This window comes from Gracilinanus agilis, chromosome 4 (assembly GCF_016433145.1).
Source record: "Gracilinanus agilis isolate LMUSP501 chromosome 4, AgileGrace, whole genome shotgun sequence".
In the NCBI taxonomy this organism is placed as follows: Eukaryota; Metazoa; Chordata; class Mammalia; order Didelphimorphia; family Didelphidae; genus Gracilinanus; species Gracilinanus agilis.
Window position 1 is genome coordinate 512779519 of NC_058133.1, and position 24361 is coordinate 512803879.

Genomic DNA, 24361 nt, shown 5'->3' on the forward strand with positions numbered 1-24361 from the left:
AGGAGATTTAACATGATACATCCCCCCAATGGATTGTTCTACATATGAAGCCTATATATTTAAAGATTCTCTTACTAGAGGTAGCTCCAGGAACACAGGGTCTTGGGCATGAGGACATCTCATGTGCAACCCTAGGAGAGAGCTGTAAATTCTCTTCACACACATAAATGTCCAAAATTCCCAGAAGTTTAGAGAGAATTTGATGTACAATTGGGTAACAGAAAGGATATGGTGCCCATAGTCAGAAGCAGATCTAATCACTGCATGAACCCCAAAAATATCATATGCTCAATCATAATGGTTGAAACCACTGCAGAAAGAAATTTATTAAAATTGAAACAAGCACATGCTTATCCCAGAAGAAAAATAGCTTCCTAACAAAAGTCCCAAGTCTTTATTGCTTGAGGTGCTCACATTTTTTGAGCTCACATTTGTTGGGCCTCATTGGGAACCTCCAAGAGGTTTTTGAACCACTAAATGGGAAAGGCTTCAAGAGGACTAACAGTGAAGGAGTCTATGCACTTCCTTCCAAAAAGATGATGGACTCAAGTTCCTGTATGAGACACATTTTCAGATATGGAAAATGCCATGCATTTTTTAGAATCCCTTACCTTCTGTCTTAGAACCAATAATCCAGAAGAGTGAGAAGGTTTAGACAACGGGGTTAAGTTACTTGCCCAGGGGTCCCACAGCTAGGGAGTTTCAGGAGGCCAGACTTGAACTCAGGATCTGTCATCTCTAGACCTGGTTCATTATACACTGAACCACCCAGATACCCCCTAATGTCTTTCATTTTTTTAAATGGTGTTTATTATAAGGATTCTATTTTTATTTTAGTGATCAGTGGCATATGTATATATGTCTAGGTGAGTATGCATGTATGCTTTATTGGTTGTTTCTTTCAGAAGGAAAGATCAGACTTGAAATGAAAGAGATCACTGCAGAGCTAAGCCTTTCTGGGGAAGAAACAAAGAAGCAAAGATCCATTGATGATGGTGCCCACAATTCCACTTGGAGAGAAAACTTTGATGTACATCAGAGAATCCACACTGGAGAGAAACCTTATAAATGTAATCAATGTGGAAAGGCTTTTCCATACAAGATCAGTCTTACTATACAACAGAGAATCCATACTGGAGAGAAACCTTATGAATGTAATCAGTGTAGAAAGGCATTCAGAAGTAGAAAGACTATGGTTAAACATCAGAGCATCCACACTGGAGAGAAACCTTATAAATGTGATCAATGTGGAAAGGCTTTCAAACAAAAGTACCTTCTGAATCTACATCATAGAATCCATACTGGAGAGAAACCTTATGAATGTAATCAATGTGGAAATACATTTAAATCTAAGAATGGTATGGTTGCACATCAGCACATCCACACTGGAGAGAAACCTTATGAATGTGATCAATGTGGAAAGTCTTTTACAGCAAAATCTGGTCTTACTGCACATCAGAAAATCCACACTGGAGAAAAACCTTATGAATGTAATCAATGTGGAAAGGCATTTAGAAGAAGGTACAATATGGTTAAACATCAGCGCATCCACACTGGAGAGAAGCCTTATGAATGTAATCAATGTGGAAAGACATTTAAATATAAGAACAGTATGGTTACACATCAGCACATCCACACTGGAGAGAAACCTTATGAATGTGATCAATGTGGAAAGTCTTTTACAGCAAAGTCTTGTCTTAGTGTACATCAGAAAATCCACACTGGAGAAAAACCTTATGAATGTAATCAGTGTGGAAAGGCTTTTATACAGAGAGCCAGGCTTATTATACATCAGAGAATCCACACTGGAGAGAAACCTTATGAATGTAATCAATGTGAAAAGTCTTTTACACAGAAGTCTTCTCTTACTCTACATCATGGAATCCACACTGGAGAGAAACCTTATGAATGTAATCAATGTGAAAAGTCTTTTACCCATAAGTCCTCTCTCGCTTTACATCAGGGAATCCATACTGGAGAGAAACCTTATGAATGTAATCAATGTGGAAAGGCATTTGGAACTAGGCGATATATGGTTAGACATCAGAGGATCCACACTGAAATGAAACCTTATGAATGTAATCAATGTGGAAAGACATTTAAAACTAAGAACGTTATGGTTACACATCAGCGCATTCACACTGGAGAGAAACCTTTTGAATGTGATCAATGTGGAAAGTCTTTTACACTGAAGTCTTCTCTCACTCTACATCAGGGAATCCACACTGGAGAGACTCCTTTTGAATGTGATCACTGTGGAAAGGCTTTCAGACTTAGGGAATTTCTCAAAATACATCAGAGAATCCACACTGGAGACAAACCTTATAAATGTACAGAATGTGGAAAGGCTTTCACACAGAGGGTCCAGCTTGCTATACACCAGAGAATCCACACTGGAGAGAAACCTTATGAATGTAATCAATGTGGAAAGGCTTTTACACAGAAGTCTGCTCTTAATGTACATCAGAGAATTCACCCTAAAGAGAAACCTTATGACTCTAATCAGCTTAGTAAAGCCCTCAGTCAAAAGTAAACCATTATATATCCCCTTAGCCACTGCCATGTCAGCAAACAACAGTCCTTAGTGGCAGCTGTGTCTACCCCAGCCATACCTTTGGGAGCTTTTGTGTTGCTAATGATATTGGAGTCAGCCTGCTGATTAAAGGAAGATTTCAGGGGCCCTCCACTGGCATTGGACTTGAGGCCTTAGCATATTGATCAAACATGGTCCCAGGCTGTGCTTAATGATGGAACAGTACGTGAATAGGAGCAATGACTGCTGTGTCACTTGAAAGTAATCCAAGGCTTAAGGTTTGCATAATTCCAGCTGAATCCCTTTCTTGTTCCCCTATGAAATCATTGACCAGGTTAATGAGTATGATTACCACTTCAGTTTAGGAAGACGAGAAATAGAGATTCCTTGGTGTCTCATAGCATGAGACTTCAGGAGCCTAGAAAGGAACCTCCATGATCTTCAGTATTAGGTCTGGTGTCATAGGAAATGTGTAGATAAGGACTTATTATAGTTAGTGCAAAAGCAGACCAAGCAAAACCTGGCTTAAACTGAACATCCCAAACCTGGAATGTGGCAAGTGCTTGTCCAGAGTGACTGAGAAAAAAAGCTGACAGTTTGCTTTTTGGAGTGAGTTGTGGAGTTAGAGGTTTTGGCAACTGACTAGCAAGCCCGTGGATTTTGTACTTGGATCTTGGACAGTGACACTAATGTTGGTTTTACTGAGAGACCTTCAAGCAAGATCAAGGAATTACTAGGTAGAGACAGGTGTTTTTTCTGGGCTGGTAGACACCATAGAAAACCCTATTCTCCCCAGTTCCTATTGGAGTACTTTGCTGATTACTTGGAGTTTCCTGAGACCTGATCCATCTTGAGACTATTCAGTGGATTGCTCCCTGAGATTCCCATTTATCTCCTGACTTATCAGCCCTGCCTAACCTGGCTGCTGATAGTGTTAGAGAAGCCATTTTGCTAGCTAACATTCTCTGGCAGTTAGCCATAGACTGAAGTGACAGTTGATCCTCTTACCTCCTTTCCTGCTGTTAACTATTAAAATCCTTTTATATAAGCTTCCTAGACTTGTCCTTCCCAGTCTACAAGAACCCACTGTTAAGTTAAACTGTTTCCTTGGCTGTGTTTGGTTTCTGTTATTTGTTATTTCCCCAACTAAGTGTGATAGTTTGTTACCTCTCCCAAGTCAGCTGTGGGCTAGCTTTACCCCAGCTGTACTTGTGTTTCCCCTTCTAATCCCCTACCTATTCCCTTACTCCCCAGTTACTTATTTCATTAGTCATTTAAAGGTGATTAGGTACAAGAAAAAGACAGTCACATGCTGAAGTCAGAATGTGCATTAACTACTAGGAAAGATACCAGAATGGAAAATGGAGATAGAGGTTGGGGCCTAGTATCAGCCCTGGCCCAGTCTGTTAGTGAATAAATATTAATGAAACACCTATTATGTTGTAGGCACTGAGAATACAAAAGAAAGCAAAAGATGGTCCCTATTGTCAGAGCTTAGAATCTAGTATACAAACAGTGGTAGTTCAAGAAGAAGTAACAGATCATGAACCTCACTGTTAAATGATCCAGGGAAAAGAGGGTGTTTGGGGAATGGAAATACATTTAGTTAGGGAAATAAGTGAATAGAGCTCCTGAAAGGCTTCTGGGGTCAACATGAGTTGCAGATCCTGATTAAGCAACAAATCTGGACCCAGAGCCATAAACAAGTCCAGTCTCTAAGCTACACAGCACAAGAGTTTCCAACAAAGAAATCTGGTTTTCCCACAGGTTCTAAATATGCTTCAAGGAGAAGATGTCTACAAAGGCATGCCAAACTTCAACAGCATCATCCTAGAGTCAGGCTGGTTCCAGAGCTCCCTCCTGAATTTCACGGGTTGGGTTTTCCATATAGGATCTCAGAAATGAGACAAGTCTAAGGAGGGGCTTTCTAAAGATATCAGAAATAGATCCAAGCTTCAATATTCCCACAGTGATAGCATTAACAAGGCTCTTCTCCAGAGAGAGTTGTTTTCTGGTAAAAACCAAAGGGAAATGTTGGCTCAGCCTTTTCCACATCAATTATACTTATTGGGAAGACTTATCTACTACAAATGATCTAATGTAACCTTTGTGCTCTGAGCCTTTCCATCTTTTTTCCCTTTGAAGTTTGATTGATTGATTTTTTCTTAATGCTGCAAGGGAAATAAACAACTTTCTCCTTCCAGACAGAATCCTTTTGGTGACAAAAAAAAAAAAAACACACACACACACACACACACACACACACACACACACACACACACACAAAAACCCCAAACTGAGTTGGAATGCAATCCCGGGGGCACATTTTTCAGTGGAGGTAACCTACCCTGGGAGTCAGTGTTCTGAGCCTCTGGGGAAGAGGGAGGTCCGAGACAGCCATTGTTTGAGACAATTGCTCAGTGATCTCCTTGTGTCAGTCTCCCTAGTGATACTATTGGAATCATTGAGTATGAATAATATATATTGTATATGGTTCTATTGGGTCTATCCATTTCTTGCTACTTGGGTACAGTGAGCAATAATTTGATCCCCATCCTATTTGAGTAGCCCTCTGTTTGAAATCAATAATTTTCCTCCTAGATTAATTGCTAATCAGTATTACCCAGTTTAAAGGGATTCTATAAGGTGATTGATTATTTCTTATTATTTCTTATTTCTTATGTATTAATAGACATTAATGTACATTTAGTCTGTTAAGGATAATTAATCCCAATATATAACAATTAGGAATAATTAGAGTAGGTTAAATAGATCCTTTCTTATAGTAGATTTTCAAGTTGTCATTAACATGTACTTGCCTGAGCAGAAAAGTGTCCAAACTAGAGAACCCCCATCTATGTGGCCCGAAGAATAAGTGTCACCATGGGCAAGGAAGACCCCCAGACCTCCAGCCTGGGCCATCTCGGTACTGTAGGATCAAAATGTTCTAATAGTTTGGAAGGTCCTTGCAAAATATATAATGTCCCCTTGTTAGGAATCTGTTGCCCAACATTTGAGTAGGATTCTGCCTGCTCTGTACTTAACATTTGGAAGCTCATTACTCAACAATAAAGGTAGAGATCTACTAGCCCTTTACTCTGTGAACCCCAAAGTGACTGTGGGACCCCCAAGGAGATTCTGTACTTTGTACTGTCCCATTTGAACTGTCTGGGACTTAAGGATTATAGAACATGCACTCTGAACATGAAGTAGTCTCAGATAGTGACTTGGTCCCTTTAATAAATAGTAATTGGCTCAGAGCTCTGCCTCAGTGACTTTATTTATAGTTCAGATCATTTCTGGCATTTCATTATGGTTAATGTAAGAAGCTAGGCAAGCCAGGCATTTTGAAACTGGGAGAAATGACACATGGAAGGAGGATGATAGTTGGCCTGATGCAAAGACTTCTGGGACAATAACCAACTGAACACTTAAGCTTTGGGGTTGACAGCCCAGGAGGGAGGTGGTTTTCTGGGAGCTGTGGGACCTACAAAGTGAAATCTGGAGAGTTTCCTGAGACCTTCAGTAAAGATAATCTTATCACTTGATCTCTATTTGTTCCTGATCGCATTTACAAATATATAAGTTTCTTCAGTTTGGCCAGAGGTGTCTGGAGTTCTGTGGGGAGCTGACCCCTGGGACCCACAAAATTGACCTTGGACATTGCCTTTCTATATTCTCCTTTAGTTAGTATCAATTCTAGTAGTAGGAGTATTATTTTGGGATTGGGTCAGAGAAGCTGGGATTTTGGGGGAACCCAGAAGAATCTCTGCAGGTACCCTGCCCAAAAGTAAAAGGGGATTTAGGGAATCACCTGCACCCCTTTTTCCTGACACCCTCATGTTATATATCTTGATTATTTTGTTCCTGTAAATAAGCCCTATCATTTTGATTTTTGTCAGATATGAATAACGACACTGGGGGGAGACAAAACATATGGGTTGAGTGAGGACGGATAGTAGACCTCCATTTTCAAACTTGATTCCAGCTGGGGATTTCAGGGGGAGGGTTCAGTGGGTACAGCCCAGCCTGAACATTTTATTGGGGTCCTATTTGTTCCCCCAGGAGGAGAATACATTCCTTTATCTTCTCTACCCTGGCAGGCACATCCAGAGATCCCGATTTTGTGGGAGATGTCCCTTCCAACTCCTTGAGGCATCCCTCCCTGTTTAAAAAACAGGAAGCTAACACCTGGATGAATTCTCACTTCAAACAAAGACCTGGGTTGGTGGGACTCTCCACTGTTCCTACCCAAATTCTCCAAGCTTAAGATGTCTCTCCAAGGCTACATATTAGTGAATTTACCTGAAATCTCCCCCCACAACACCCCACAGATTTAAAGGAGAAGGCCCCAATCCTATTGAAAGCAACTATTTGCTTTTATGACTAAATTATATGAATTAACCAGGGCTAGAGCACTTATGTAAATTTCTTGAATTATATGGCCATTTTATAAGCTTTTAAAGCCTGGGTAGGTTTTTTTCCTCCTTTTTTCTTATCAGAGCTAGGGAGGTATAACAGAATCACTGCTACTGCCACTTTTTCAGCCTCCAACTAGAAAAAGTCTCAAGTCACTATTCTTTTTCAGCCAGTCCAGCCAGGAAAACAAAAACTCCCCCCAAAACATTGCAAGTTTCAAACAGATTTTGTACTTGATGGTGGTCAGGGGTAGAAGTTTTTTTTAAGGATTTTATCGTTTTTTATCAATTTATCGCTTATAATATGAATAAAGTCATTTTAAGTGATTTAAGGTTTCTGCTTAAGGACATTGAAGTCCTGATTGGCTTGTCTTGGGCCTCCAATGGTCCATTTCAGAAATTTGAAATTGGAGAAGGAGCTAAAATAGGTCCCTTAATCCTAAGAGTGTTAACTATAAGCCAGGACCTCATAAGCATGCTCTCAGTACCTCCAGGATTAGTCCACCATCCTTCTAGTTAGAGATAGGGAATAGGATAGAGATAGAATCTTCAGAAGAGGAACCTTAGTCCTCAGAAGCATAGCCTTTGGGAATCCAGTTATCTCAGAAAAAGTTATGAAGTTGCCCTCTCCTGGGTAGGGATGCCCACAGGACAGAGGGTGCTAGGATCACATGTTAAAGGATTCAGAGAAATGGATTTAGCTAAAATTTGAAATTTGTTACTATTCTACTCTTGGAAAATTATTGCCTTTTATTGGCTTCCAATATCCTTGCCCTGTTATCCCCAGTCCTGCAAGATGAGCAAGGTAAGAGATTGAGAATAGCCTAGAGCTCCCTAAAATGTCTGCATATTGTTGGCTTTACCTGAGCTGTCTATTCTTTGGCTTAATCCAAGTTAGCAGGTGCTTCCAAGCATTTGTTTTCAATCTGTGCTTTTTCCCTTTGGTCTGATCACCTGGGGAGAAATGATTAAATAAAGCAAAACATTTTAAACAATTCTTCAGAAAACATTATATACCTTTTCTCTTCAAAAACCCCAGTGCTGGTCACATTGTGGGTAATAGAGATGAAAGACAGACATAAAATCAATTAAAGCCTACATTTGTGATAAAATCCTTAATTTCTTTACTGAAATTTTCTAAATAGGAACAGTGAGGTGCCTCAGTGGATAAAGAGCCAGGCCTGGAGATGGAAGATCCTGCGTTCAAATTGGGCTTTAGATTTCCTACTTGCATGACCTGGGTAAGTCATTTACTCCCAATTGCCTAGCCCTTACTGCTCTTCTGCCTTAGTATTAACTCTAAGACAGAAGGTAAGGGTTTTATTTTTTTATAAAGAAAATTTCTAAATTATAATTTGCATGATTTCATGAAGTATTTCTTAGAAAGCCTTTTCTTTCTGTCTTAGAATCAGTATTATGTATTTGGACCCATCATCTCCTGTCTCCAGGCCTGCCTTCCTTCTATCCACTGAGCCACTCAGCTGCCCCTTTCATGAAGTATTTTTGATGACTGTCTACAGATTCCAGTAAACTGGGACGTTTCAACCAAAACTGATAGTTTGAGGTTGCTTTTGACAGTGCAATTTGAATTTTTAGAGCTAATTTAACATAGGTTTCACGGAAATGTGAAAATAAGGAATTTGGGGAAATAGTACAGGAAAATTGGGGTAAAAATTAAGTGAGTCTCAATAATTCCATCGTTTGAGACTGTTTGATATTTGGCATTGAGGGAGTAGTTCAGGGAGTCAGAGGTCTAATGTCAGTTTTTGGTTCACCAGCCTATTACTGTCATGTTAAAAACTAGACCCTTCACTACTGATGGTCCCAACAAGAAAGGGACCTCCTTTTGGTCATAAAAATTTTTGTTTGGGATGATCACATTTCCTTCCTGCAGGAATGACAATTTTGCTGCAGTAAAGAGCAATTTATTTACCCTTTTGTTCCTGCTTATACAAAGTATGCTCTGTTGTTAACCCCAGACAAGCACTCCCTAACTGAAATTCAAGGAAAAAAGCTCACTTCACCTGAAAGGGAAGTCAGGGACTGAGGGAATATGAGTGTGTAAAGGTTAAATTTAGTGGTTGGACTTAAATTATGTGAAATAAAATGGTTGTCACCAGAGTTAGTATATCTCAAGTCAGAAGTTTATTTACAAAATAGAGTGGAAACAATAAAGTAGAGAAATGTGAGAGAGGTTAGAGAAAATACCTAAAATATTCCTCAGTCAGGAGGGCCAGTAGTGAGTAATTAAGAGACCTCCTCCAAGATGGAAGCTAGTCTCTTAGGAAACCAGGAAAGTAGTTAGCCCTTTTCACTCACCCAACCAAGCAGTCCAGGTGTCAGAATGCAAGTTTATGCCAGGATCCAAGCCACAGTCTCCAGGCACGTCCCCTTGAAGACTATCTCCAGGAGACACTCTCCACCAGATTCAACTTCACCAGACTGACTGCTCAGAGATTTCATGGCTTTTATGGTAGTTTACTGTTCCTGCCTCTCTTCACAAGGGCCAATCAGATTTTCCAAATTGTCCAGCCCTACCCAGGGGAAGTGTCTGTGGGATTGACTTCTCACCTCTGAAGGTGTTAATTCTCTCCTCTGTAGAATTCACACATTTCTGAGTTGTCATCCAGTTTGCATGTTAGTGAGTTAGCCTGTGGGTTGCAGTCTTCCTTTTGGGGGTGCAAACTCCTGTAGGAAGAGTTTCCCTTTTTTTAGGGTTAAGTATGGGTGTATTTGTTTTGTTGGTTAATTCAAAAGTAGACAAAGGAGAGTTAATCCTGTCCTCACAGTCTAGTGAGGTACTAAGTAGGGGTACTTAAGTTATTGTTTCAGAATAGACAAAGAGAACCAAGAATTTCCTTTCACTTAAGTGGAAGGGTTAAAGATTAAGGTAGGAAGGACACAAAGAGAAATAAAATAGACAAAAAGACACAGGATTCTTCAGCAACACATTCAACCTGTCATGTTGTCCTCAGATGGTCAGAGAGAGTGAGTCAGACTGTAGAATGGATTTTTATTGAGGTTTCTAGTTGTGGGGGATGTGGGAATGTCAATCAAAGAGGCGGTATTATAGAAACATCAGCATCATCTTGGCAATCAACAACAAGACAAAGGAACAGATACCAGCACAATGGCATAGCCAGTGCCCAGATCAGAAGCTCATTTGGAAGTCCTTCCTCTAGAGCCCTGGCACCATCTCATTCAGATGCTGAGTGTGTGCATCTATGACACTATAAAGAAGCTATTGAAATTGCTTGCCAGTCTTCCAGACTGCAGACAGTGGCAGAGGTTTGAGTTCCACAAAACTTGAGCCCCATTCAATTTAGGGATTCAGAAATTAATCATGTGAAATATTAGAAATATATCCATAGGCTCCCTTCGCTGGCTCCCTCCTCCTTCCCCTGTACTTCCTCCCTCTCTCACGTGGCTGGATGGGCTTCATGGACACTGTCCAGTGGAGCAGATTGACTCCCACGAGCTCCAGTGATTTGCCTCAGTCCCAGGTGGGAGGAGCGCTGGATGCTGCTGAGGGGCCCTGGCCCTCTCTTAAAATATGTTCAAGAGAATGGCCGAATTTGGGACTGACTCGGCTGGAGAGTGAAGGGGGTTACTATTGTTAAAGCTCTAGTTTATGGTATTGTTGCTCGTTATCTTGGAAAGAAGAGAGAAGATGGTCCTACTCATCAGTGGACAGTCTATGTAAAGCCATCTAGGAATGAGACTATGTCAGTATATGTGAAGAAAATCCAGTTTAAATGACACGAAAGTTATGGTCATCCTTTAAGAGTTGTTACTAAGCCACCGTATGAGATTACAAAAACAGGTTGGGGTGAATTTGAAAGAATCATAAAAATATTTTCATTGACCCTAATGAAAGAGCTCTAACACTTGATCACTTAGTAAAGCGATTTCAGTCAGACACCAATGCAAAAGACAGTGGTGGCTGAGTTCTATGGTGAAATGATATTTCAAGATCCAACAATAATGATGCAGCAATTGTTAACAGCATCACGCCAGTTAACCTTAGGAGCCTATAAGCAGGAAACAGAATTTGCTGAACTTGAAGTGAAGACCAGGGAAAAATTAGAAGCTGCCAAGAAAAGGATAAGCTTCGAAATTGCTGAACTTAAAGAAAGATTAAAAGCAAGTGGTGAACCTATCACTTGTTTAAAAGATGAAATCAGAAGCTCGAAGAAGATGATCAGAGGAAAGAGATATTAAAAAAATCTCACAAGGACTTAATAGGGAAGCAACTGAAAATAAAGTGGATTTTGTGAAATGAAGTAAATAAATACTATTATGCTTCTTAAAGGAACTCTAGGCATAATTGTCTATCTGAAGGCTTCTTAGCAAAGACTCCAAGGATCTGTACCTCTCAGACAATTTGAATGTCAAAAATCTGCATATATAATTATAAGATGCACTGTATAGACATTTTGCTAATCTACTGAGGGCATTCTATGACTTCAAGCACAACCTCTAGTTGTTTTTTTTTGTTGTTGTTGTTGTTTTAATTGCATTGTGTATAAAGCTTGGTAACTTTTATTTATTTATTTATTTATTTTTAGCCCTTAACTTCTGTGTATTGGCTCCAAGGCAGAAGAGTGGTCAGGGTGGGCCATGGGGGTCAAGTGACTTGCCCAGGGTCACACAGCTGGGCAGTGTCTGAGGCCAGATTTGAACCCAGGACCTCCCGTCGCTAGGCCTGACTCTTAGTCCACTGGGCTACCCAGCTGCCCCCAAGCTTGGTAACTTTTGTGAGAAATTTTCACTCTAAGGTATAGCTTTTGCACAAATTTTATATATTTCAGAAAGTGGAATTAGTTTTTAAAAAATGGACTTGCCCATTCAACTGCTTCGAGTAGGCTCAAGCCCATTTTGTACATGCTGCGGAGAGAGAGGTCGCCCAGAGAAATGAACCTTTCCTCACTCGATCACTCTACCTGAAGGCCACAGACTTAAAACATTAAAAACCACGGAGCCACATTGGCCAAAAAGTGGACCAATAATGGACCTGAAGGGACTTTTAGAACTATGAAGTACATCGCCAATGTAAAGTGTGCAACTCCTAGGACGCCTGGGAAAATGTCCATTTCCAGGGGACTCTGGGGAAAGTTTCTTGTTTCTCACCTTCTACATTTGGAAGAGAAGTCTTGGTATTCTGCCTAGCCAGTGAAGCAAGACACCAAATTCTGTTCAGGGAGTTATCGGTGTGTCCCTTCCCATTTAGGGAATAAGGACCGGGCGGTGATTTCATTGGTATTGGGAACTCCTCGGTTAGAAAACTTCTGCCAGTGCAGGGAGGCATCCTCTCGGCTGTTTATGGCCTGAGAGCTGCCTAGAGAATTGCAGGGTTGGGCGACTCACCCAAAGGCACAGCTAGTGTGCTTCAGGGATAGCACTTGAAGCTGGGTCTGAGTCCAGCTCTGTCCACTGTGGTGCACTGTCTCTCATTTACTTAAGCATAATCTTAGGAGACTGAAGAATATATTTCCATGTTTGAATATAGTTTGTAAATAAATATTTGGAAATAAAAAAAAAGAAACATACCTATACATCTGATCCATGAACACTTTGCTCATTAGAGCAAGCTTTTGAAGATATCTTTAATATCTTCATAATTCATTTATACCTGGAACCCTTCAAGAAGCAAATAAAAGTAATTAAAATGGAATATTTCTTGGTAAAGACTAGACAGATCAAGAGATTATTATGCTTTAAGTCAAAGAAAATGTGAAATTAAAAAAATTATTGCAACATACCCACTAAAGAAGTCACTTCCCTATTGAGCCATTGAAATGAATATAACAGCCTTCAAGCCTTTTGCCTAAAATGTTTATGATTTAGTAAGATATTTTAGGACACACACATGCACACCCCACAACCAGAGTTGTGATCTGAATTTGTGAGTTGAGCTTACATTAAGTTAATTTTAATGGGACTACATTAAATGTTATTTGGCAAAATTATGTTTAGTATCTCATGAGTTAGACTTTTGAAAAAAATATATTAAATCCTGAAAAGGCTTATATCTTTTTCTAAACAAAAACTAGTTTTATTAAGTATTTGATTTGGAGCACACAGTAAACTACCACTAATAAAAATGATGAGATTGTAACCAATTCCTATTGCCCAAAAGTCTTCAAAGAAATTAGAATTATTTATACAGTTGAAGCCTTTAAGAACCAAAAATGTGACAATATTGCAGTTAATTGGTCTCCTGTAATAAAAACTTGTGCTAATTTTTTCAGGAAAATTTCAGTGGAGAAAAGATTAAGTGTAGATAATCTTTTAGACTAGAGGAATTAAGCAAGTAAAGGAAAGTAAGTGAAATGTTGATAAGAAAGGTCCAAGCCTACTGGTAAGGGCTATAAAAAGAAAAGAAGGGAGGGAATTTAAGCAAGTAGGAATGAGAGAAGAAAGAGTGGAAGATTAAGAGAAGATTGGAGTTTCTTTACATTAACAAAATGTGATTATATAAAGGGTTTGAAAGTAATTTTGGAGTTTTGAAAAAGTCAATTTGAGATTTGAGTAGATGTGAGTGGAATAAATAGGACTAGTACTGCATGTTTCCTTTTCCATAACTATATAAGATTATAAAATGAATTTTATAAGATTTCCAGGAAGTGCTGTTTCATCTAGCAGTCAGTCAGTCAGTCAGTTGATTTGTATTTGTTAGACTAGTAGTGATTGTTGGGAAGGATCTGCCTGGGTTACAACCACAAAGCACCAGCATAGGAAGACATGTGCTCTTTATCTGCCCTCTGGAATCACACTGGTAAATTTAAAATGGGAAAATAAAGGGAAATGATTTGCCTTTTTGAGTGATTTAAAGAAATGCTGGTAAAGAAACAATCATGGAGATTTGGGAGTTCACTATGATTGTTTTGAATACAAGCTAACTGAAAACAGTAGAGCCTTTGGAAATGGAGATGTAAATATTGCCATTGATATTTATAAATCAAGAACTGATTCGACTGAAATTTTTGTTCAAGGACTGAAAACTGTGAGGTGGTTTCATTTACAAGAGACTTGCCCAGGTAGACACAGCTAGGAAGTGTCTGAGGCCCAGTTTGGACCCTGGTCCTCCAGACTTATTCCAGGTGCTCTAGGTACTGTGCTGGTATTTGCCCCATGGTCATTCAATCTTTACTTTTTTTTAAATAGAAATTTTTATTTAATTAATTAATTTAGGATATTTTCCCATGGATACATGATTCATGTTTTTTTCCTAACCTCAAATTCTCCCCACCGACCCTAATCCCTGGAGCCAACCCTCAATTCTACTGGGATTTACATGTATCATTGATCAAGAACTATTTCCATATTATTGATGATTGCACTAAAGTGATTGTTTAGAGTCTACATCCCCTATCATCCCTATCAACCCATGTATTCAAGCAATTGTTTACCTTCTGTGTTTCTGCTCCCACAGTTCTTCCTCTGAATGTGGATAGCTTCTTTCTCATAAGTCCCTCAGAATTGCCCTGGATCATTGCATTGCTGCTGGTAGAGAAGTCCATTATGTTTGATTGTGCCACAGTGTATCAATGTCTGTGTATAATGTTCTCCTGGTTCTGCTCCTTTCAGTCTGCATCAGTTCCTGGAGGTCTTTCCAGTTCACATGGAATTCCTCCAGTTCATTTTTTCTTCCAGCACAATAGTATTCCATCACCAGCATATACCACAATTTGTTCAACCATTCTCCAATTGAAGGACATCCCCTCATTTTCCAATTTTTTGCCACCAGAAAGAGCGCGGCTAAAAATATTTTTGTACAAGTCTTTTCCCCTATGATCTCTTTGGGGCATAAACCCAGCAGTGGTATGACTGGATCAAAGGGCAGTCAGTCTTTTAAAGCCTTTTGAGCATAGTTCCAAATTGGCCTCCACAATGTTTGGATGAATTCACAACTCCACCAGCAATGCATTATTGTCCCAATTTTGCCATATCTTTACTTTTTTTTGGTCATTATTCAATCTTAAAGATCTCCCTCTTAGAGGGACCTCACTGGGTCATGAAAAAAACTTATTCCAAGTGTAATATCATTTCTGCTATGCAAAATGGAGGACAGAATGATTGACATTTAGTGGTTCGGAATTTGGAATGAACCAAAGATTGGCATGAGCCAGGAATGAAAAAGTAGTTACTGGAGAGGGTATTTAAGGAGCTGGAGACTGAAAGACATGGTCTCATTCTGGAGAAGGGGATTTTGGTGAGAGGTGTGGTTGGGTAGGCCAAATCCATTCAGGTTACCAGCAGCCATTACTGATCAATACCTTAATTCCAATCCTGTGTGAACCTAGATTATATACCCTAATTATTAATCATCTAAGAAGAAGCACCATCAATACCATCAAACAGCTGGGTTCAGGTTAAGCAGCCTGGCCTGACCAGATTGCAAAGGAGAAGATAAACATCTACAACTGCTATTCTAAAACCTTCAAGCTAATAACACTTGTTTATCTGTAGCTTTAGCCAAGTTTTCCTGTGTACTTCTTACCTTCAGTTCCCTGTTTTCCTTTCCCTAAGTTGTTATCATTAAATCCTGAAACTAACTAAGGTGGATGTCATTTTTACCCTAAGGTTTATCAATATAACCTTAGGTGTCTAAAGGAAGAGGGATTATTCAATCTTAAATTAAGCCCTATAGTGTTATCTGTATTATATGCCAGGATAAGTGGATAGAAGAACTATGAATACAAACCAAGTTTATTCATTAAGTTACTTATTCCTGGGATATTGGAGTTGTTATATGGGAGCTGGATACAGAAGCTTTATCTTGATTCATCTGAGGGGTCCTGAGTATTTCACCATCTCAACTTAAGTGTGACACTTAAGGATTTCTATAGCCACTTAGCTTCAACTCCCAATTGTCAGGGAGAAAGGGGTACATATCCCCTGCAGCATCCACATTTATTCCATAACACAAGATACCTGAAGACCATGATTCTGATCCCTTATCAGCTGATATTCATATGGAAAGAGCTGCCAATCCTCCCCCATTGTGGGATGCCCTCCTTGGGAATAAATTCATCTTAAAAGTGTCCTTAAAATGTGCTGTCCAGAAAGAAACATAATAATTCAGCTATTTTCTACCCAGAAAAGAGCCCCCTCATTCCTGGAAAATCTACCTCTCTTTATGCAGCCTAAGATAGCATCATATTTTGGTTGTATGAGAATGTATTTTTTATATTCTGTATTAATTTTCCTATCTGGGCCTTAGATTAAAAAGGCCCGAATCAATTCCTGTATGTTATAGAGAATTACTTTCTTCTGTGTCTGGGGTCTAGGTCAGAGATTCTAGGTATTCTGCTGCTTTTTGTATTTCCTTTGAAAGTTCTTAGGAATCCAAAGAAATATGTTTCTTTCACAAATTCTGGCTAACAGGAATGTTTTACAATGATTCTTTTCATTGTCCTAAGACATTCACCTTCCTATCTGTGGAGAAGAGTGGATAGTTTGATAACCCACCTCTTAATTAGCTATTTACCAATTAGAGATGGAGTGGGATGTTCAAGGGAGGGGCAGAATAATGAATTCCAAAAATTCTATTTATTGATCTGCCAAACATTCCTTGTGAGGCTTTTACTCCTAGACAGTGCATATGAGGGTAGTTCTACTTACTGACAGGAAGGAGAGATTGCAAGCATGGCTCAGTTTCCTGCCTCTCTCAAAAAGTTTCTGTTTCCAGAGACCCTTATCAAGCTCACACAGCTTGCAGCCTTAGGATGTCTTTTATTACTTCTGTTCATGAGGGTTTCTGTGCTCATTGGATACATTGCAGTTGATAGCTTGATTAATCTTCAGATTCATATGGGAGGTTCATCTTACATTCCCTTGTCATTTTGACCTGCCCATTTTCTGCACCACATCCAATATGGGGTTTCTTCACACTATGCCCAGTGCATGTATGAGGCACTCTAGAGGTATGACAAAAGGAATTTAAATGGATGATAATACTGGGGAGAGGAAGGAACCTTAAAGAGATCTGGAAGTTTATTGATGTTAACTTTTTGAGTTTTTGAGTTGTGAATGAAATGTAAAATATCAAAGTCTTATGTGCAAAAATGTAGGGAAAAATAAACTTATAGCAGGTCCTTGAATCAAGGCCCAAGTAATGTGATTTAAGCAATGGTGCAATTACTCATTTAGAAGCCCGGACTATAGAAAGTTACTACACTTATAAGAGAAAGAAAAGGACCAAATTTTTTGTGAGAAAGGGAAGTGTCTTTTCCTGGTCTGATTTGCCTGCACTTGAGCCAGGATAATCGCCAATCTTTGGTATTTAACTAGGATGAAGCTTAAGGAAATCCAGCCTCTAACATGTTAGAAAAGCTGCAACCCTGAACCCAATTGCTAAGTTCAAGTCCTTCAGCATTGGCATGAGAAAGTTTTGTCAATCCTTCCTGGATTTTAATAGTCTTTTTTGACCTTGTGGTGCTAGACCCTGTGCAGTTTCTTACCAATCCCATTGGACTGGGTGGTCTCCTTAACCTTGTGGCTCTTTTGTTCCCTTCTCCTAGAATCAGACAGAATCATTAATTATAGTCCCATAATATTTACCCATTCATGGCAGGTTTCTGTGGACTAAGGCTTTGTGGGTATGCATTAATATTAAATTTATATTACTGTAAAATCAAAAAGGATTAATATTCATAATATGTAATTTAGGTACAAAAAATGAGAAAAAGTGAAGTCAACTATTCTATATATAAAAAATTAAAAGGAAAAGCAATAAGAAAATTAAAAATTCATGGAAAAATACAATGCTTTTTAAGTAAAAAAAAGTTTTAAAAATCAAAATTATATATATAGTTTAGATTTAATGAAATGTCTTTTACCCAAAAATGAGATCCATTTCCCATATGAATAAAACAAAACCTCAATCCCCATATTATAATTCTGGGGTATTATTTGTTTCTTTGTATCTGTAATTAGATATTCCAATTGATGTTCAGAAATTATACAAATAAATTAATGTACAAGAGATTCAAACTAACTTTCATTGAAACAACACTTGGGATGGGTACAGTTTCTTTAGTAAACAGTGGAACATATTGGCTTCGTTTACATTCAAATTTCTGGGGCTTCAATTATGTTACTTTGCTTTGAATATGGCAAAAGGAGGGAAGGGAGTATAACATTGTCTTCAGGTAAGAGTCAAGGATTATTTATCAATGATATCTTTCTTTTGAATGGTGAATACAAATCAATAATCCATAAATGAGTAATATGAGTTGCAAATCCAATGACTTAAACAGTAATTATTACCAATAGCATTGGAAAGGTTTCTAAGATTTACATATGCAATGAAAAATTATAATGTTACAAAAGATGATAAATAAATTTTCTTTTCAACAAATTCTCAATGTATAAATTGTCTAGTAATTCTTTCCAATAATACAAAAAAAAAGTTAACAGCTTTCCTTGGAATTAAGTTATCATCAATGTTATCTTGATTAGAGAGGGTTAAGGCAGGGGTTGGTTACTCACTTAACTTATTGTGATAGTCAATTTACTTCAAACTTTTAGTTCACAATACAAATCATATATTAGAGTAAATAGGCATGAGCTATTTTTAACAAATAGCTTTTACACATAGTTTACATTTAAACATATTTTCAGTTTTCACAATGTAAGGTACACGTTTTGATGACATTCAATAACAATTTTATTAAAACCCTATATTTGTATCAGCTTTGCTTGCAACATTATTGTTCACATCACATCAAAATTCAACGAGACTGCTAATTACCCCTTTAGGTTCTAAATTTATTGTAAGGAAGGGGTTAATAAGTTTGTTAGAAATTCCAAGTTTTTAAAAGTAAGGAAAGGGGACTTCTGGGTTAAGATGGCGGCAGAGAAAAAAGTAGCTGCTTAACCTCTCCTAACCAAAACATATAGGACTCCTCAAAGGGACATAAAAACAAATCCGGACTAACGAAGGGACCCCACAACAGGGCACAACATTGAAGGTACGTGGGTTTGGGACATTTCCATGCTATAAAGGGGTGAAACAGCTCTCACTAAAACGCGAGCTGAGCAATCCCCTCTCCCCACACACACCACCTACAGTGACAAAGCCAGCACAAAAGAGTTAGAGCAAGTTTGGGGCACCCATTAAGTCATTGGCAGCTCCAAGGCCTGCTCCTGAGAGCATTAAGACTTAAGACCCCAAGAGGCTAAAGAACGTGCGAACTTTGAATGCAGACCTTGAGCTCAGGGGCGGGTGAAGTTGTGGACACAGGCGCGGACAAGGATCTTGAGTGAAGGCTTTGACCTTGAGTGGGGACCTAGTGCAGAAGGGAGCATGACTGTGGAAGCAGCCCCCGAGACTGTTAAAGGAGCCTTGGGCAGAGGAACAAGCAAGGGGACCACCAGGTGGCTGGACCATGAGAACAACTAGACTTGAGACCTCAGGAGCCTAAAGAGGACAGACAGACCCTGAGTGTGAGGCTAAAGCTGAGAAGGTGCTGGGCTAACAATGGCAAGCCAGAATCAGGAACTCCAGAAGAGAAAGATAAACAAGAAGAAATCTTTAACACTCAACAATTTTTACAGAGATAAAATCCAGACAAGAGAGCAATCAGAAGTGGAGAACAAACAAGCAATCACAACTAAACCTTCCCAAAATAATAAAAACTGGTCACAAGCTCTTAAAGAGTTCAAATCTGAGATGAAGAGAAAGATAAAAAAGATTTTGCTAGAGAAGTGGGAAATAGCTCAAAAGGAAATCAGGCAAGACAATAACAGTTTAAAAGGCAGAATTTCACAGTTGGAAAGTGAGGCAAGTAAATTAAAGACCGGAAATGACCAAATTGAAAAGGAAAACCAAAAGATTATAGCTGAAAACCAGTCCCTAAAGGCTAGAATTGAGCAATTAGAAGCTAATGATCTCTCAAGACAGCAAGAAAAAATAAGACAAAGTAAAAAGACTAACAAAATAGAAGGAAACATGAAATATCTCAATGAGAAAGTGACAGACCAAGAAAACAGTTCTAGAAGAGCCAATCTGAGAATCATTGGTCTTCCTGAAAAAGCAGAAATTAATAGAAATTTGGACTCCATACTAAAAGAATTCAGCAAAATTGCCCTGAAGTTCTGCAACAAGAGGGCAATATAGACATTGAAAGGATCCATAGACCACCCTCTACCCTAGACCCTGAAAAGACAACCCCCCAGGAATATAATAGCCAAATTAAAGAGCTTCCAAGTAAAAGAAAAAATTTACAAGAAGCCAGAAAGAGACAATTCAGATATCAAGGAGCACCAATCAGGATCACACAAGATCTGGCAGCCTCCACACTAAAAGTCCACAAGACTTGGAATATGATATTCAGAAAGGCAAGAGAACTGGGTCTACAACCAAGGATCACCTACCCATCAAAACTGACTATATATTTCCAGGGGAAAGTATGGGCATTCAACAAGATAGAAGATTTCCAAGTATTTGCACAGAAAAGACCAGGACTAAATGGAAAGTTTGATATCCAACCACAAAAATCAAGAGAAACATGAAAAGGTAAATAAGAAACAGAGGGGAAAGAAAGAAAATGCTTATTTTTTAAATTTGCCTCTTTAAGGGCTTCAATAAGATCTAATTATTTGTATTCCTATGTGGAGAAATGTTATGTGTAATTCTCTGTAGTGAACTCTAATCACTATTAGATTTTTCACTATTATAGTAATTAGAAGAATTATTCATAGGGAGAGGTTGGGGTACTATATGGTCTAAGATAATATGGGGGTGGGAAAGAAGGGGGTGAATAGTAGAGGACACCAAGAGACACTTGAATGAATAAGAAAAATAGGATATTCTATTACATACAAAGAGGGCATGGGAAGGGGAGGGGATGAATACCATTATCAGAAGGAGAGGAAGAGAGCATTAAGAGGTAATATTTAAACCTTACCCTCAGTGGAATTAACCCTGAGAGGGAAGAGTAGCTATATCCATTGGGATATAGAACTCTATCTAACCCTACTGAGAAAGTCAGAAGGCATAAACCAAAGGGAGCAGGGGAGTGGGGAGGTCAAAAAAGGGAGGGGAGAAGAAGGGGGAGGGAATTCATTAGGCCTTAAAATTTAAAAAGAGGGGAATAACAAGGGAGGGGGTAGAAAGGGAATTAATCAAGGGAGGGGACAAGGGTTACTGGCTTAAAGCAAACCACTGGTTTAAAAGGAAATAGTGTAAGAAGAAGGGGTAGAACTAGGAGAGGATACCAAAATGTTGGGGAATACACAACTGATAATTATAACGCTGAATGTGAATGGGATGAACTTGCCCATAAAACGGAAGCAAATAGCAGAGTGGATTAGAAACCAAAATCCTACCATAGGTTGTCTACAAGAAACACATATGAGGCAGATGGACATACACGGGTTTAAGGTAAAGGGCTTGAGCAAAATCTTTTGGTCTTCAAATGAGAAAAAGAAGGCAGGAGTGACAATCATGATTTCTGACAAAGCCAAAGTAAAAATAAATATGATCAAAAAAGACAGGGAAGGTAATTATATCCTGATAAAAGGCAGTATAGACAATGAGGAAATAACAGTGTTCAATATGTATGCACTAAATGACATAGCATCCAAATTTGTAAAGGAGAAACTGGTGGAGCTCAAGAAGGAAACAGATAGTAAAACCATACTAGTGGGAGATCGAAATATTCCTCTTTCAGATCTAGATAAATCAAACCAAAAAATAAATAAGAAAGAGGTAAGAGAGGTGAATGAAATCCTAGAAAAATTAGATTTAATAGATATGTAGAGAAAAATAAATAGGGGCAAAAGGAATACACCTTCTTTTCAGCTGCACATGGTACATTCACAAAGATTAACCATGTAATAGGGCATAGAAATATTGCAAACAAATGCAAAAAAGTAGAAATAATGAATGTAACCTTCTCAGATCACAATGCAATAAAAATAATAATTAGTAAGGGTACCTGGACAGGCAAATCCAAAACTAATTGGAAATTAAATAATATGATTCTCCAAAACCAGTTAGTCAAAGAAGAAATCATAGAAACAATCAACAATTTCATCGAAGAGAATGACAATGTTGAGACATCCTACCAAACTCTGTGGGATGTAGCCAAGGCAGTACTCAGGGGGAAATTTATATCCTTGAGTGCATATATTAACAAATTGAGGGCAGAGATTAATGAATTGGGTATGCAACTCAAAAAATTAGAAAGCAAGCAAATTAAAAATCCCCAGATGAAAACTAAATTAGAAATATTAAAAATGAAAGGAGAAATTAATAAAATCGAAAGTAAAAGAACTATTGTATTAATAAATAAGACTAGAAGCTGGTATTTTGAGAAAACAGATAAAAAAGACAAAGTACTGGTCAATCTAATAAAAAAAGGAAAGAAAAGAAGAAAACCAAATTGACAGTATCAAAGATGAAAAGGGAGACCTCACCTCTAATGAAAGGGAAATTGAGGCAATCATTAAAAACTATTTTGCCTAATTATATGGCAATAAATATAGCAATTTAGGTTCCACTGGTTTTAACGTGTCATTGATCAAGACCTATTTCCAAATTGTTGATAGTTGCATTGGTGTGGTAGTTTCGAGTCTACATCCCCAATCATGTCCACCTCAACCCATGTGTTCAAGCAGTTGTTTTTCTTCTGTGTTTCTACTCCTGCAGTTCTTCTTCTGAATGTGGGTAGCATCTTTTCCATAAATCCCTCAGAACTGTCCTGTGTCATTGCATTGCTGCCAGTACAGAAGAGCTGTAAAAAGGCTGACTTGGGGATAGTAACTTATAAAAAACAAAGAACTATTAAATAGTTATAAGGCCACTCTTTAATCAAGGGAAAGGGGGCTCCCTGACGCCCTGGGAGTGACACCAAGCTAGAGGACCACTCCAAGGAACAAAGGAAATAGGGGAACTTATGTACCACTTGGGAAGATCCAGGGGCTGGGAGAGATGATTGACATTATACCAGTGTGGATAGGATTTACAAATCAAGCTTGGGAAAGGAATCCTAGCCAGAGGCTGGGGTGGAAGGGAAGGGGCTGCTCACACAATGGATTCTAAAGGGTGGTCCCTGCCCAGGTGTGTCTTCCTGGGAAGGGTCTTTGATACAATGGGAAGACTGCCTAAGACAAAAGGGTATTTAGCATTTACCCTGGGGTGGGGGGGTCCACTATTCAGTGGGCAACTGCTAGTCTGGAATTCCCTTCAGGTGGATTCTCTTGGGAACTGGGAAGCACAAGCTTTGGGTGTCTCTGGCCTACAAGCTATTTCTAAAACTTGGGGTTCATCAGATCTCACTAAGCCACAAGTTTGGGGTCTCTAAATTCCATGTGGACACGGCCTTTACTCCAAGCAGAGAAGACACCAGCTGTGAGGCCAGATGCCAAGGGGGGCTGGCAGGGAAGGGTCGTTCTCTGTGGAAATCCGTGGGAGCCCCCTCGTGCTCGTGATGTTGGGGGTCTCTGCCTCTCTGCCAGGGAGACAGGGCAGGAGCCGGGTCTAGAGGGGTTAGAGCAGGTGAGGACCCGCAGGGCTGAGGAGGGGCCGGGACACGGGTCTGGGGTCTCAGTGGCTGTAACTACCTCCTTCCCGTTCAGACTCTCAGGCCAGAACGCGGGGCACCAGCCTGAAGGCTCAGGGGTGCTTGTGGCCACCAAACCGAACTTTTTACGGAGGAGGAAACTGAGGCCGGAGGCCAGACAGGATCTTGCTTTGGCCAGTCACAGTTTCATCCCTCCTTCACCTTCCTAATGTGAGAGAATCCAAGCTAGAGATAACTGGGACAGACAAAGCCTTCCTTCCCCAGACACATAGGAAGGGGAGGAGGGGAGCAGAGAGGCACTGCAGTACTAGAAGAGAGCTGGGGGTGGGGCGGGGAATGGAGGCTGGGCTCAGACTCCGTTTCCCAGAATGCCAGCCGAACTGTAGTCACAGAGGCCGGTGCATTATGGGAGTGCTTCATCCAGCTGTCATTCTGGCCTGCTGTGGCCCCGCCCTACTACGGAAGCTGGCAGCGTCCTGAGAGGGAGATTCAGGGAGGAATGCGCATGCGTATTCCAGCGCTGGGCTCTGACCCCTCCCTGCTATGGAGGCTGGCTGAGTCCATGGTAGAAGGAGGCTAGGTAGGAAGGCAGGAATGCCCACCAGCCTGTCAGTGGTGGAGTGAGGACCGCAGTGTGCACGCGCAGCCCAGGTGGCTTCCCTCTCCCCGACTTCACTACAGATTTTGGGGTGAGTCTGGGACGCGGGGTGGGGGAGGGGAGAGCGAAGGGGGAACCTGTGGGTGGGTGTGGGGTGCACACGTGTGTGATAGGTGTTGGGCCCACCCTGCCACGAGGGACAGACCCTGGCCGCCCCCTCTCCTACCCAGGAAGAAGTTTCCTTCCCGCCCCTCCCCCATCCTCCTCTTTGCTCTGG

At 39.8% G+C, this 24361-nt stretch overlaps 1 protein-coding gene and 1 pseudogene across 1 annotated transcript in view; both read left to right on the forward strand.

Annotated features, from left to right (window-relative positions):
- LOC123246891 overlaps positions 1–24361 on the forward strand; it is a 220504-nt gene that overhangs the window by 167086 nt on the left and 29057 nt on the right. The window contains exons 8-9 of the mRNA XM_044675672.1: positions 1035–2011; positions 2096–2445. Coding sequence (XP_044531607.1) covers positions 1035–2011; positions 2096–2445 — 1327 coding nt within the window. The remainder of the gene's footprint in view (positions 1–1034; positions 2012–2095; positions 2446–24361) is intronic.
- LOC123244674 lies at positions 10505–11228 on the forward strand (annotated as a pseudogene).